Below are 13,957 nucleotides of genomic sequence, written 5' to 3'. Positions count from 1 at the left end.
CGCTTATTCTCCTTCGTTTCATTTTTTCGTATATTCTGCAATTTCTTTCCTTTGGGAAAATATGCTACAGTTGTTTATTCTAGATGCTTTTAGTACTGCCCTTTCCAGTCTGATATCAAATCCACATTTCGGTGCTGATTTCAGGCTACTGTCTGTATTCGCCACAAATCCGCATTCAAACGATATAATCTTTCCACAGTCGTTCGAGTCAGGGAAGTATCGGAGTTGTTAACCAGTGTACTCGTTTATGGGAGAGCCGAGTTCACATCCACTGCAGCCATAAAGACTAAAATACTTCCCTGTTTGCCGTAATAAATGCAGAATAATAGAGGAATGGCTTCTTGAACAGTCTAACCACGTTTTCCTCTACGTCTCAATAGCCACACAGATTACTGGAAACTAGCGGGACGTAAAAAGAAATTACAAGCAAATGCGGAATGTTTCAGGTGTCGTTAGCATTCTTGTTGAAACTCGCGATCTGTCCATCAGCCAGATTTGGAATTCCTGTATGCCATGTACACATGTTTCACTGCTTAAACCGTAAAGCACCACTGCCGGCCGTTTGAATCATGTGCAAATAGTTGACTGAAACACGTTACAGAGCGGGGCTGGAGGTGTTCGTGTCAGATTGCGAGACAGCGAGAGAGACGGATAACCAACAAATGGTCCTATCGTTTTTCATACATTCGATAGATTCTAACGACATGTTGACCGTATCGAAACTGCAACTGAGAACAATTAGGTCACGGCGATCGCCGATGACCGGCATTTGCTGCTCTTCACTCAAAGGAATACGTTCTAGGTCGCCTCCCAAATAGCGAAAGTCCTAGGTTTAGTGAATCAGGGCGCATCCACGCTCTTCACAGGAGGTACTGTTTACAGTGCGCACGCTTATCTGTGCGATGGTTGGTTGTAGATCCTTGGAGGACTGTTCCTGTAGAGCTAGTTTGGCTTGCAAATGATAGCTATTGTGTTACTCTTATATCGAGAAACTTTGACCTATCAGCATCAAAAGCCATCACGGAAAGGAATGCCTTGGCAAGAGGAAGGATTTATCTTTTTTGGAACCGAATGGTAACATTACTATTTGTTACTATGCTCATTATATCGTTTTGGGAGGAAGGACAGAATTTAGTGCTTTGTCGGATTATTACCTCGGATTGGTCTGTAATGGTTCAGAGTTTAAGAAAACTCACCAGAATTTTATAACAACGGGTCATGACTTATTGTCTGAAGACGACAGTGCTCTATGGCTCAAAGTTCGTCTCGTGGACTGGTTCACCAGCAAACAGTAAAGCATATGGTGGAGTCTGCCCAATTACCGGACATGACAATCTTGGCGCTGATTTGGGATGCGCTCGGGAGGAGTGGGTTCCTTTCTAGTGATCTCCTTCGGGCTTCTGCACGCTGGAAGAAGCCTTAAAAATCCAGTGGTTGGCCACAGTTCCCCACAACGTTATAAATAGCTATGTGTGCTGTACTGCTGCTCTAGTTCTGCATTAATATTTCTGCTACGCCAAATCGGGAGGTTTAATCTAGAGCCATGTCACCGTGTTGAACATGAGTTTTTTTTTGGTGTCATGAGTGCTCTATGCGCGTCATCACATTAGAATTATGACTTTTCAAATTATAATTTTTTGGAGAGACATGAGCACAATTGCCTTGATGATCAGTAAAAGGTCTTCCAGAATGGTACGCGTGGCATGTGGTATTCACCGGTAAAAAGAATAAACTTCTCACCCAACTCCGCCATACGAAATTCGATAGTAGTGGTGTCGTGTTGGTATGAAACTGGGCATACTAAAGTCTCGAAATACAATTTTTATACGCAGTTTATCTGAGAAGACGAAAGAGAAACTCGTAATGCTCGAAAGACGGTACGAAGTGGTCTCAAAATTAACGGAATGTAATTGGTTTCTACGAGGTAATCTGCGTTCAGTAATTTGAGGATATAATTACCGTTAGCAACCACGTCACTAATCATCCACCGAGAGTTATTTCTGTTATTTAAGGTGGCTCGTGCATAATTTTGTAGCGTAGTTTCATAAATTTAATGAAGACAACATATGCACATAACAGAGTCTTTAGTCATCAATAATACACTACTGGCAATTAAAATTGCTACACCACGAAGATGACGTGCTACAGACACGAAATTTAACCGACAGGAAGAAGATACTGTGATATGCAAATGATTAGCTTTTCAGAGCATTCACACAAGGTTGGCGCCGGTGGCGACACCTACAACGTGTTGACATGAGGAAAGTTTCCAACCGATTTCTCATACACAAACAGCAGTTGACCGGCGTTGCCTGGTGAAACGTTGTTGTGATGCCTCGTGTAAGGAGGAGAAATGCGTACCATCACGTTACCGACTTTGATAAAGGTCGGATTGTAGCCTATCGCGATTGCGGTTTATCGTATCGCGACAATGCTGCTCGCGTTGGTTGAGATCCAATGATTGATAGCAGAATATGGAATCGGTGGGTTCAGGAGGGTAATACTTAACGCCGTGCTGGATCCCAACGGCCTCGTATCACTAGCAGTCGAGATGACAGGCATCTTATCCGCATGGCTCTAACGGATCGTGCAGCCACGCCTCGATCCCTGAGTCAACAGATGGGGACGTTTACAAGACGACAACCATCTGCACGAACAGTTCGACGACGTTTGCAGCAGCATGGACTATCAGCTCGGACCCCAAGGTTGCGGTTACCCTCGACGCTGTATCACAGACAGGAGCGCCTGCGATGGTGTACTCAACGACGAATCTACCGGCACGAATGGCAAAACGTCATTTTTTCGGATGAATACAGGTTCTGTTTACAGCGTCATGGTGGTCGCATCCGTGTTTTGCGACATCGCGGTGAATGCACATTGGAAGCGTGTATTCGTCATCGCCATACTGGCGTATCACCCGGCGTGATGGTATGGGGTGCCATTGGTTACACGTCTCGGTCACCTCTTGTTCGCAATGACGGCTCTTTGAACAGTGGACGTTACGTTTCAGATGCGTTACGACCGAGGCTCTACCCTTCGTTCGATTCCTGCGAAACCCTACATTTCAGCAGGATAGTGCACGACCGCATGTTGCAGGTCCTGTACGGGCCGTTCTGCATACAGAAAATGTTCGACTGCTGCCCTGGCCTGATCTTTCACCAATTGAAAACGTCTGGTCAATGGTGGCGAAGCAACTGGCTCGTCACAATACGCCCGTCACTACTCTTGATGAACTGTGGTATCGTGTTGAAGCTACATGGGCAGTTGTACCTGTACACGCCATCCAAGGTCTGTTTGACTCAATTCCTAGGCGTATCAAGGCCATTATTACGGCCAGAGGTGGGTGTTCTGGGTACTAATTTCTCAGGATCTATGCATTCAAATTGCGTGAAAATGTAATCACGTGTCCGTTCCAGTATAATATATTCGTCCACTGAATACCCGTTTATCATCTGCATTTCTTCTTGTGTAGCATTTTTAATGGCTAGTAGTGTACATTCTCCTTCACTATTTACGACAGTCTGCCAACGCTGGGGTGATTTTCGATTCGGCGACTGCAGAAATCACGTGAGTCTTATACGAACAACTCGTCGAACCATGTTCGGAGCTCATTTTCATTCGGAAAGGAAGTTCCTTGAAGCTGTTCGTTAGATAACGAAAATGGTAAAAATCTGAGGGGGAAAGATCGGGTGAATAGGGTCGGTGCGAAATGACTTCCCAACCCAGCTCCTGTATAGAGTTTTATGTGAGTCTAGCAGAAGTAGGCGGGCATTATCGTGAAGCAGCATTACTTCACGAAGCGTTTCTGGTCGTTGTTCTTGGATTGGGTCTACAAGACGACTCAGTTGCTGATAATAAATTTCAGCAGTGATCGTTACACCTCGGGGAAGCATTTCGTAGTACACAACACCGTCGCTGTTCTACCGAATGCATATCATTATATTTTGTGAAAGTGCGCAGAACTTTGTACGGGTAGTGGCTGCTTTGTTTGGGCTCAGTCACGCTTTTCTTTTCCTTGTGTTAGCACAAGACACCATTTCTCCTCGCCATTAACCTTATAGGATAGGAATAGTCGTCGTTGTTCATGAGCCAATTGACGACTAGCTAGCAGAGATACACGTGCGGCCAACCGTTGAATTTTGTGATTTTTCGCTTCGACTATGCGGTACCCATTCACCCGATTTCCGATCTTTCCCCATTACACGCAAATATCGTACGATGGTGGAGTGATCACAGTTCATCATATATGCCCGTCCTCGAGTACTCTGACATGGATAATGGCGAATTAATGCGTTTAAACGATTTTCATCAAACCGCGAAGGTCTTCCTGAAGAGGGAGAGTCACTAATGTCAAAACGATCCTCCGTAAAACGAGAAAACCATTTTTTTGTCGTGCTCTATCAGTGACATGATCCCCATACATGGCGACAACGTTTGTGGCTGCCTCCTCGGCTGTCACCTCTCTATTGAACTAAAACAGGGGAATATGTCGGAAATGTTCCGATTTCTCCGCTTGACGCTCCATCTTCTAGAGTCCACAGCTCCACTCCCTATCTCCAATTGAACAAAATGTCGACATGTAAACTCAAATAGCAACAGTGAACTATAAATAAAAAATGACAATCGATATATAAACCCATACTATCCGGAATACCAACATGCAAAACAAAAACGCTACGAACTTATGCACCAACCTAATAGTTCACGTGGTAATGATTCACTTCCTCGCAAGAAATGGAAGGAACTGCGACGAGTCAAGAGACTTACTAAGTGACGTCTGTGTGTAGAACTCTAGGCCTATAAAGGCAAAAGTGAGGTCTGTCTACAACAGCAGAAGTTAACTACACCTCAGCTGTTTTCTCAGCTTTGTCATAGAACGAGTCACACAATTTGTATATACCTCAAAACTCTTGTTTTACCTTCTGTCTCTCTCTTTCCCTTTTTTTATGTTTATTCCGATTAGCACTGTGCGTCACGCCATAATATAGTAGTGACTTTGCCGTCATGTATTTTTCTTAAGGTGGTATTCCAAAGTAAAGAAACAGATACAGTGTTTACGCACTTTTTGAATTTGTAAGAATAAATTTATGAGGGGAAAGTGAGTAAAGTTGGAAGGATCATTTCCTTTATTACTTCCCTCAGGGAGATGAGATACTGTTGTTGGCAAAGTGACATAATAAATGAAAAAGAATGGACAACAGAGGCGTGAAAAGTTGCGTACACGTGTGACGGAGCGAAGATGCTGTAACAAGTTTCTGTTCCGCCTTTGTTTTTTCTTGAGAACGGTAACTTTACTCCATATTACTTCAAAAGTTTCATCTGCGAGGAAGGGGCAACGCTATTCCAGTGATGGAGCTCGTGGGGTGCTGTGATGTTGGAGTAGTTTGGCAGTTGTGTGGGGGGAGGTGGAGAATGGTGGGGGGTCTCCAGGGGGTGGAGCGCGAAGAGGGAGGGAGGAAGGGCTCCGTCCTGTATGTGGCCAAAAGTGTGTCGCCCTAACAGGAGAAAACCTGCCTCCAGAGCGAACGCTGGTAAATCAGACAGGAACAAACGATAAACACTCTTTCTGGCCGTCGCATATGTGGAGTTCCACCATAAATCTACAGGAGATCACATAAAACTGACACAGCATTTCAACAGAGCAGCAATTCGACCTAAGTATCATCTTTTATGCTACCCAGAAAATGAAAAGTTGAGATTTCTAAAGAGTTGGCCATATCTGCACGCAGCAAGAAAGTCAACGATTCAAAGCCCCCTCGTTGTTAGTTGGGAAACAACTATGCGTGATCATGAAACATATTCACTGTTGTAAGTCAACTGTCGGAAAATGCTACAGTGAATTTATATTGTAAGTGGATTCGGGTTTAATTTTGTAATTTACTTTCATTTTAATAAAATGAAGAAAGTTACACTTGATAAGGGAGCGAAAGGCTATTTACAATTTGTACAGAAAGCAGATGGCAGTTACAAGAGTCGAGGGGTATGAAAGGGAAGCAGTGGTTGGGAAGGGAGTGAGACAGGGCTGTAGAGTTCCCCGATGTTATTCAAACTGTATATTGAGCAAGCAATAAAGGAAACAAAAGAAAAGTTCGGAGTAGGTATTAAAATCCATGGAGAAGAAATAAAAACTTTGAGGTTCGCCGATGACATTGTAATTCTGTCAGAGACAGCAAAGGACTTGGAAGAGCAGTTGAACGGAATGGACAGTGTCTTGAAAGGAGGGTATAGATGCACATCAACAAAAGCAAAACGACGATAATGGAATGTAGTCGAATTAAGTCGGCTGATGCTGAGGGAATTAGATTAGGAAATGAGACACTTAAAGCAGTAAAGGAATTTTGCTATTTGGGGAGCAAAATAACTGATGATGGTCGAAGTAGAGAGGATATAAAATGTAGACTGGCAATGGCAAGGAAAGCGTTTCTGAAGAAGAAAAATTTGTTAACATCGAGTATAGATTTAAATGTCAGGAAGTCATTTCTGAAAGTATTTGTGTGGAGTGTAGCCATGTAGGAAGTGAAACGTGAACGATAAATAGTTTAGACAAGAAGAGAATAGAAGCTTTCGAAATGTGGTGCTACACAAGAATGCTGAAGATTAGATGGATAGATCACATAACTAATGAGGAAGTATTGAATAGAATTGGGGAGAAGAGGAGTTTGTGGCACAACTTGACTAGAAGAAGGGATCGGTTGGTAGGACATGTTCTGAGACATCGAGGGATCACCAATTTAGTACTGGAATGCAGCGTGGAGGGTAAAAATCGTAGAGGGAGACCAAGAGATGAATATACTAAGCAGATTCAGAAGGATGTAGGCTGCAGTAGGTACTGGGAGATGAAGAATCTTGCACAGGATAGAGAAGCATGGAGAGCTGCATCAAACCAGTCTCAGGACTTAAGACAACAACAACAACACTTGATAATGTTGAATAATGTAAAATATCACTATTATTTCATATACCGCTCAAGATATCGGAACAACATTTTTGACACAATACTAAACAAACGACTGTTTTACTGAATGTTTTCATTCCTAACTTCCCCATTTCACAAGGAACTTTGTCAGCCGCGACTTCCTTTATATACTGTCATCGACATCTTAGAGCTCCTAACAGAGGTTACTGTGATATGTTGATAGGGATATTGTAGAAAACGTAACATGCAGGGTGTCCGAAAAGTCTTTCCCTGATTACATAAACTGATAACTCTGGCTAGAAGTAAGATACAAATATGAAACTTGTGTCGAACTGTTTATAACTATCAAAGTTTTTTCTGTTTTTGGTTCGCAGTACGTAAGTAGTGGATGAGGTGCAATGCCCAAGAAGCCATGTTAACCAATCAGGAGAAGGCACAGTGTGTCCCGTGGTACCATGAGACACGATCACCAACCACAGTGCAGAGACACTTCCAGACAACATTTGGAAGGAATCCACCTGATGTCAAGAGCATTAAACCCTGGTATTAGAAGTTCAAGAACACAGGATCGGTTGCTGACCTTCCGAGGTCTGGTCGGACCAAGAACCTCAGCAGAGAGGGTGGAAGCTGTAAGGCAGTCTTTTCTGCGAAGTCCGAAGAAATCGGTGCGCAGGGCCTCACGTGAATTACAGATGCCAAAAAGCTCTCTCCATGACATTTTACACAAATGTTTATTGTTTCGTGCATACAAAGTGCAAATCGTTCAGGCCTTCATGCTCAATGACAGTACACGTCGATATGACTTTGCGGTCGAAATGCTATCACGTATTGAGGACGATGGTGGTTATCTCAGACGAATTACCTTTTCCGACGAAGCGACCTTTTTTGTCAGTGGAATAGTGAGTCGCCACAATGTGCGCATTTGGGGTTCACAACCCCCTGGCGAGGTCATGGAGTGCTCCAGAGGCAGTCCAAAGGTGAATGTTTGGTGCGCGCTATTGCACGATCGAATTATCGGGCCATTCTTCTTCGCTGAGGCTACCATCACATCTGCAGTGTATCTGGACATGTTGCAACTGTATGCTGTTCCTCAGCTGCTTCAATATCACCCCGATGTCTTGTTTCAGCAAGACGGTGCACCGCCTCATTGGGGTTTGGACGTCCGTGCCTATCTCGATATGACCTTTCCTGGGCGATGGATTGGTCGTGATGGGCCAACGGTTTAGCCTCCACGCTCTCCTGGCATAACCCCATTAGACTTCTTTTTATGGGGTTATGTCAAGGGCGAGGTCTACCGAACACGTGTACCAGATCTTGAAACCCTGCGGCAACGGATAACCACAGACGTTGAATCGATCCCTCCAGTGATGTTGGCTCATGTGTGGACGGAAATTGAATATCGCCTAGATGTGCTACGTGCTACCAAGGGTGCTCATGTGGAAGTTTACTGATGTGTGAAAAAAACTTTGATAGTTTGTAAACAGTTAGACACCAGTTTCATATTTGTATCTTACTTCTAGCCTGAGTTATCAATTTATGTAATCAGGGAAAGACTTTTCGGACACCCTGTAGAAAATTGCTAAATGTGAATATCTTGGTGATTTTACGGCTAAATGGCGCTGTAACTTCGACTTGCGTGCAAGACAACCATTATCTACACTTCTCGGTTACTCTTGCGAAAGTTGTGAGTACACAGACTAGCAAGTGTTATGTAACTATACTCATTGCTGGAGTTTCTAATTCATTTTTTAATTAAAGCCGTGGACACATCTATGTTTTGGTTAGTAAATGCGTGTTCATTATATAATAAATTTTGACGTCTCAGATTTCTATCACTAACCGGAAACCTCATCTCTATACATCTTTCTAGCTTATTATATGTTAGATATGTTATGTACGTGAAACCATGAGATACTGTGTACACTGTCTTTGTAAATTGCCCTTTCAAGCTCCTAGAAAAGGTAGCGGACGCCAGGTACAAACTGTTGCATGAACCTCATGTAAAATAAGGTCTCCTGCTTTCCCGCGTCCGTTGGGTGAAAGAGAGAGAGTATACTGTACAGTACCGTGACTCTGGCAAGCGCAGCACTCAAAAGATTGTTATATGGTATTGTTGGGGCCAACCACCTTGCCGCTGTGGTAACATCCGTTCCTGTCGAATCATCGAAGATGAGCGCCGCCGGGCTGGGTTAGCAAGTGGATGGGTCACCATCCGATCAGCCGAGAGGTGTGGTGCACACAGCTCTTGTGAGATAAACCGAGGAGCTACTTGATTGAGAAGTAGCTTGTACACTGACATACGGCCAGGAGGGCGGTATGCTGACCATATTCCCCTCCATATCCGCACCCAGTGACGAATGTGGGTGAAGATGACATGGTGGCCGGTCGGTACCGTTGGGCCTTCATTGTCTGTTAAGGCGGAGTTTTTTAGGATATTGATTGCTTCGGCCGAGTAATCGTAAAGGGTTTACTTCCTCCTTGCACAAAGGCCCCTTCCTCGCGATCGGATACTTTACGTCATCACCTCTTCTCCCCTTCCCTGCCAAATACTGGTGGTGAATACTCATCCCACCTCCAGGTTCCGAACCGACTTCCTGAGATTCAAGATAAACCTGGTGCATTAGCGAGTTTGGCTACATACAAACGCAACAATTTTCGTGGTGTCGGCTGTGTACTGATTATCCATATAATATTCAGCTGTTTTTTTTATTTATTCTAATTAAAGTCAATTTCCTCACAGCTGTATTTTTTATTTTATTTTAATGTTTATCCCATGTATGTACAGTCGATTTCAAGACAATATTGGATACATCAGAAAGGACTACATAACTTCGAAAATTCATTTGACTTGCAGGCACTGTTGTGGTGTGATTTTATAGCAAAATATATCAACTTGTAGCAATATACATAAACTTAACTGAAAAGGTTCAATGAGACATCGATTGGACATGCAGCACACATTCCATCTGAAATCGATTTCTTGCCATACTCTCTGCAGCATGTGTGACTTGTTCAGTTGTGAGGAAGATTCCAGCTATGAGCTCTGGTAGAGAAGGCAGTAAGGGTGAAACGCACAAGGTGGGATGCCTAGCTCTCGAGAAGGACGCCGGGTAGATTTTGTAGGATTGCTTTCAAATCTTTGTTTCACTTGCTCTACCACGTCGCCAGGCGCACGGACGCGGCATGAAGATTTCCTATGTCTTACCGAACATCCAGTTTCAGTAAAACACTTATACCGGTCGTAAATAGTCGGGCTACTGGGGCAACCGTTTTCATACACTATACGAAAATTACGCTGCACAGTTGTCGCAGACTTTGACTCTCCAAACCAAAATAAATAGTGTTCTCGCTCGGGACCAACAAAGTCAGCCATCTTTGCTTCAACTGCCAATAGCGCTTGCGACGGCGCAATTGTGTACTAGCGTACCACGTGAGTCAAAATGTGATCTATTTTACTTACAGAGACACCAAGACTAAGTCTGTAAGGCGAATGCGTTAAGTTTGTACGAATGTTCAAAGTTGTAAGGTCCTTTTTGATACTCATTGTACTGCCTGATCTTCAGGCAGCCGATAGACGTGCTCCATGAATGTAATGCCGTAAGAAATGTAACCATCAATAGAGTCGCCTGTTACGCGTCTGTCACACAGAGTGATAGTGTATAACACAAGGCAGAGAGCAGAGAGTATTCGACACGAAATATTGAACTGTGTGCAGGACGTGTCATTGGCGCCTCTCTTCATGGCAAGAGAGTTACAGTGCTTACAGCATTCGGCTCAAGGAACACGCCTAACAGGTACCTGTAGATGAGACAATATTGTCTTGAAATATATCGCCCAAATACGAGATGAACAAAATAAAATAAAAAAATACACCTGCAAGACAATTGATTTTCATTTGATAATAATCAGGGCCACATCAGATTACTGTTGATAGTCCACCCTGCAAGAGCGGGAGAGTGGAAAGTATTGTGGTATATACACTCCTGGAAATTGAAATAAGAACACCGTGAATTCATTGTCCCAGGAAGGGGAAACTTTATTGACACATTCCTGGGGTCAGATACATCACATGATCACACTGACAGAACCACAGGCACATAGACACAGGCAACAGAGCATGCACAATGTCGGCACTAGTACAGTGTATATCCACCTTTCGCAGCAATGCAGGCTGCTATTCTCCCATGGAGACGATCGTAGAGATGCTGGATGTAGTCCTGTGGAACGGCGTGCCATGCCATTTCCACCTGGCGCCTCAGTTGGACCAGCGTTCGTGCTGGACGTGCAGACCGCGTGAGACGACGCTTCATCCAGTCCCAAACATGCTCAATGGGGGACAGATCCGGAGATCTTGCTGGCCAGGGTAGTTGACGTACACTTTCTAGAGCACGTTAGGTGGCACGGGATACATGCGGACGTGTATTGTCCTGTTGGAACAGCAAGTTCCCTTGCCGGTCTAGGAATGGTAGAACGATGGGTTCGATGACGGTTTGGATGTACCGTGCACTATTCAGTGTCCCCTCGACGATCACCAGTGGTGTAAGGCCAGTGTAGGAGATCGCTCCCCATACCATGATGCCGGGTGTTGGCCCTGTGTGCCTCGGTCGTATGCAGTCCTGATTGTGGCGCTCAACTGCACGGCGCCAAACACGCATACGACCATCATTGGCACCAAGGCAGAAGCGACTCTCATCGCTGAAGACGACACGTCTCCATTCGTCCCTCCATTCACGCCTGTCGCGACGCCACTGGAGGCGGGCTGCACGATGTTGGGGCGTGAGCGGAAGACGGCCTAACGGTGTGCGGGACCGTAGCCCAGCTTCATGGAGACGGTTGCGAATGGTCCTCGCCGATAACCCAGGAGCAACAGTGTCCCTAATTTGCTGGGAAGTGGCGGTGCGGTCCCCTACGGCACTGCGTAGGATCCTACGGTCTTGGCGTGCATCCGTGCGTCGCTGCGGTCCGGTCCCAGGTCGACGGTCACGTGCACCTTCCGCCGACCACTGGCGACAACATCGATGTACTGTGGAGACCTCACGCCCCACGTGTTGAGCAATTCGGCGGTACGTCCACCCGGCCTCCCGCATGCCCACTATACGCCCTCGCTCAAAGTCCGTCAACTGCACATACGGTTCACGTCCACGCTGTCGCGGCATGCTACCAGTGTTAAAGACTGCGATGGAGCTCCGTATGCCACGGCAAACTGGCTGACACTGACGGCGGCGGTGCACAAATGCTGCGCAGCTAGCGCCATTCGACGGCCAACACCGCGGTTCCTGGTGTGTCCGCTGTGCCGTGCGTGTGATCATTGCTTGTACAGCCCTCTCGCAGTGTCCGGAGCAAGTATGGTGGGTCTGACACACCGGTGTCAATGTGTTCTTTTTTCCATTTCCAGGAGTGTATTTTTCTCATTGCACCGAAACAGGATATATCCATGTAATGGTTCTCACACAAAAAGTTATCTGCCTAGCGTCATCTTCAACTACCGGGATATTGTTATTTGAGTTTAGTTCGCTATGTTCATGGGCTACACTACGGTCAATTTTTTGAGAAATTCCCCCTGCCTCTTGCCCCGTATAACTGAACTTGTTGTAAAGTAATAACAAAAATTTTCCCTCTTTCTGAACCCATGTACACTCTCCTTCAGTATTAGTGGGCGTTTCGTAAACTAGTGAGTGTATACCTGAACACATAGACGCGCGGAGAACATCGTCAAACGATTGAATCATTAGACGATTATCTAAGTTTTTTTCAGTGAAAGGGCTACAGATTGGGCAATCATTTGCTCTTCCGATGCGTTATTAGCTGGGAGGTCGCGGCGCCGCGTTGTGACGCTACCTCGCTAGACGAGTCCGCCCGCAGAGCGGTTTCGGCGCGGGCCGCTGTCAGCGCAGGGCCGACAGCGCTCTGCGCATGCGCGGGCGTCTCCACCAGTACAGACCGCGCTTCACAGGTCACTACGCTCGCGGCGCGTGTGCTCTTCCCCGAGCTGCTCAAAGCGACAGTGGAAAGTCGGCAGTAATGCAAAGTGAAGCCATTGGCACTGGTGGAGGCGCCTACACACTCGTGTTAATTGTAACTTTTCAGCACAAAATCGTGTTTTTATTTTACGAAAACTTACCTCCATAATTCGGTCTTACTCTTTTGTCGTAACTGACGCTAAAGGAGTCGAGGATTGCCGAGATGTTCACATCTCCCAGCATGCTCCCGCCCGGGGTTCTGTAACACAACAGACGACGCATTCTCATCAGACAAGTAAACACACAGAAGATACACAGATAAGTACAACACAGACTGTCGAATTGTTTGACACTACGACATTAGCGTCTTAAAAAATAACACTTGACACGGTAAAAACAACCAAAAAATAGGTATCTAATGCACAACACACAAATTAGAAACGAACCAAACAATGGTGTTAAAAGCCAGGTTGACTACCACTGCGGTCATACACCCACATGTCATTCGCACATCCGTTTTCCAGACAAGAGTGGGTGATGATTCGCAGACTGAGTTTTATCTGCCGTAGCAGTAATAATAATAGAGCCCTGCTTAGGATCAGCGATTGTTGTGATCGCAGTCATCAGGGGGTCAAAATAAATTGCAGAGTGACAGTTGACCCTGAATAATGAAAAGTGTGAATTTCACTAAATTTCGGTTGCAGGATAAACACACACAAATCTAAAGGACGTAAATTCAGCTAAATACCTAGGGATTACAGTCACGAATAACTGAAATTTGAACGATCATAGGTGATGCTGTGAGGAAAGCAAACCCAAAATTGTGAATTATTGGCAGAATACTTGCAAAATGCAGCAGGTCTGCTAAATAGACTTCTTACAATAAACTTGTCTTTCCTCTTCTGCAATACGTCGGTGCGGGGGTACCCTCATCGGACATCGAAAAAGTTCGAAGGACAACTTGTTTTGTTGCGAAATAGGGGAGAGAATGCCATGGATATGATACGCGAATTGGGACGAAATCATCAAAGAAAAGGCGATTTTCGCTGCAGCAGGGTCTTCTCATGAAATTTCAGTCATC

The 13,957-nt window shown here is 45.1% G+C and overlaps 1 protein-coding gene across 5 annotated transcripts in view; it reads right to left on the bottom strand.

The window, feature by feature from the left end:
- The window catches only part of LOC126481279 (gamma-aminobutyric acid receptor subunit beta), a 593,225-nt gene that overhangs the window by 279,079 nt on the left and 300,189 nt on the right, over positions 1-13,957 (bottom strand). For all 5 annotated transcript variants that reach the window (XM_050104914.1, XM_050104915.1, XM_050104913.1 and 2 more), the window contains exon 2: positions 13,038-13,135. In XM_050104914.1, coding sequence (XP_049960871.1) covers positions 13,038-13,135 — 98 coding nt within the window. The remainder of the gene's footprint in view (positions 1-13,037; positions 13,136-13,957) is intronic.

Source organism: Schistocerca serialis, chromosome 5, assembly GCF_023864345.2.
Source record: "Schistocerca serialis cubense isolate TAMUIC-IGC-003099 chromosome 5, iqSchSeri2.2, whole genome shotgun sequence".
NCBI lineage: Eukaryota > Metazoa > Arthropoda > Insecta > Orthoptera > Acrididae > Schistocerca > Schistocerca serialis.
The sequence above is the reverse complement of the archived record's forward strand: the minus strand, read 5'-3'. Positions and strand labels throughout refer to the sequence as shown.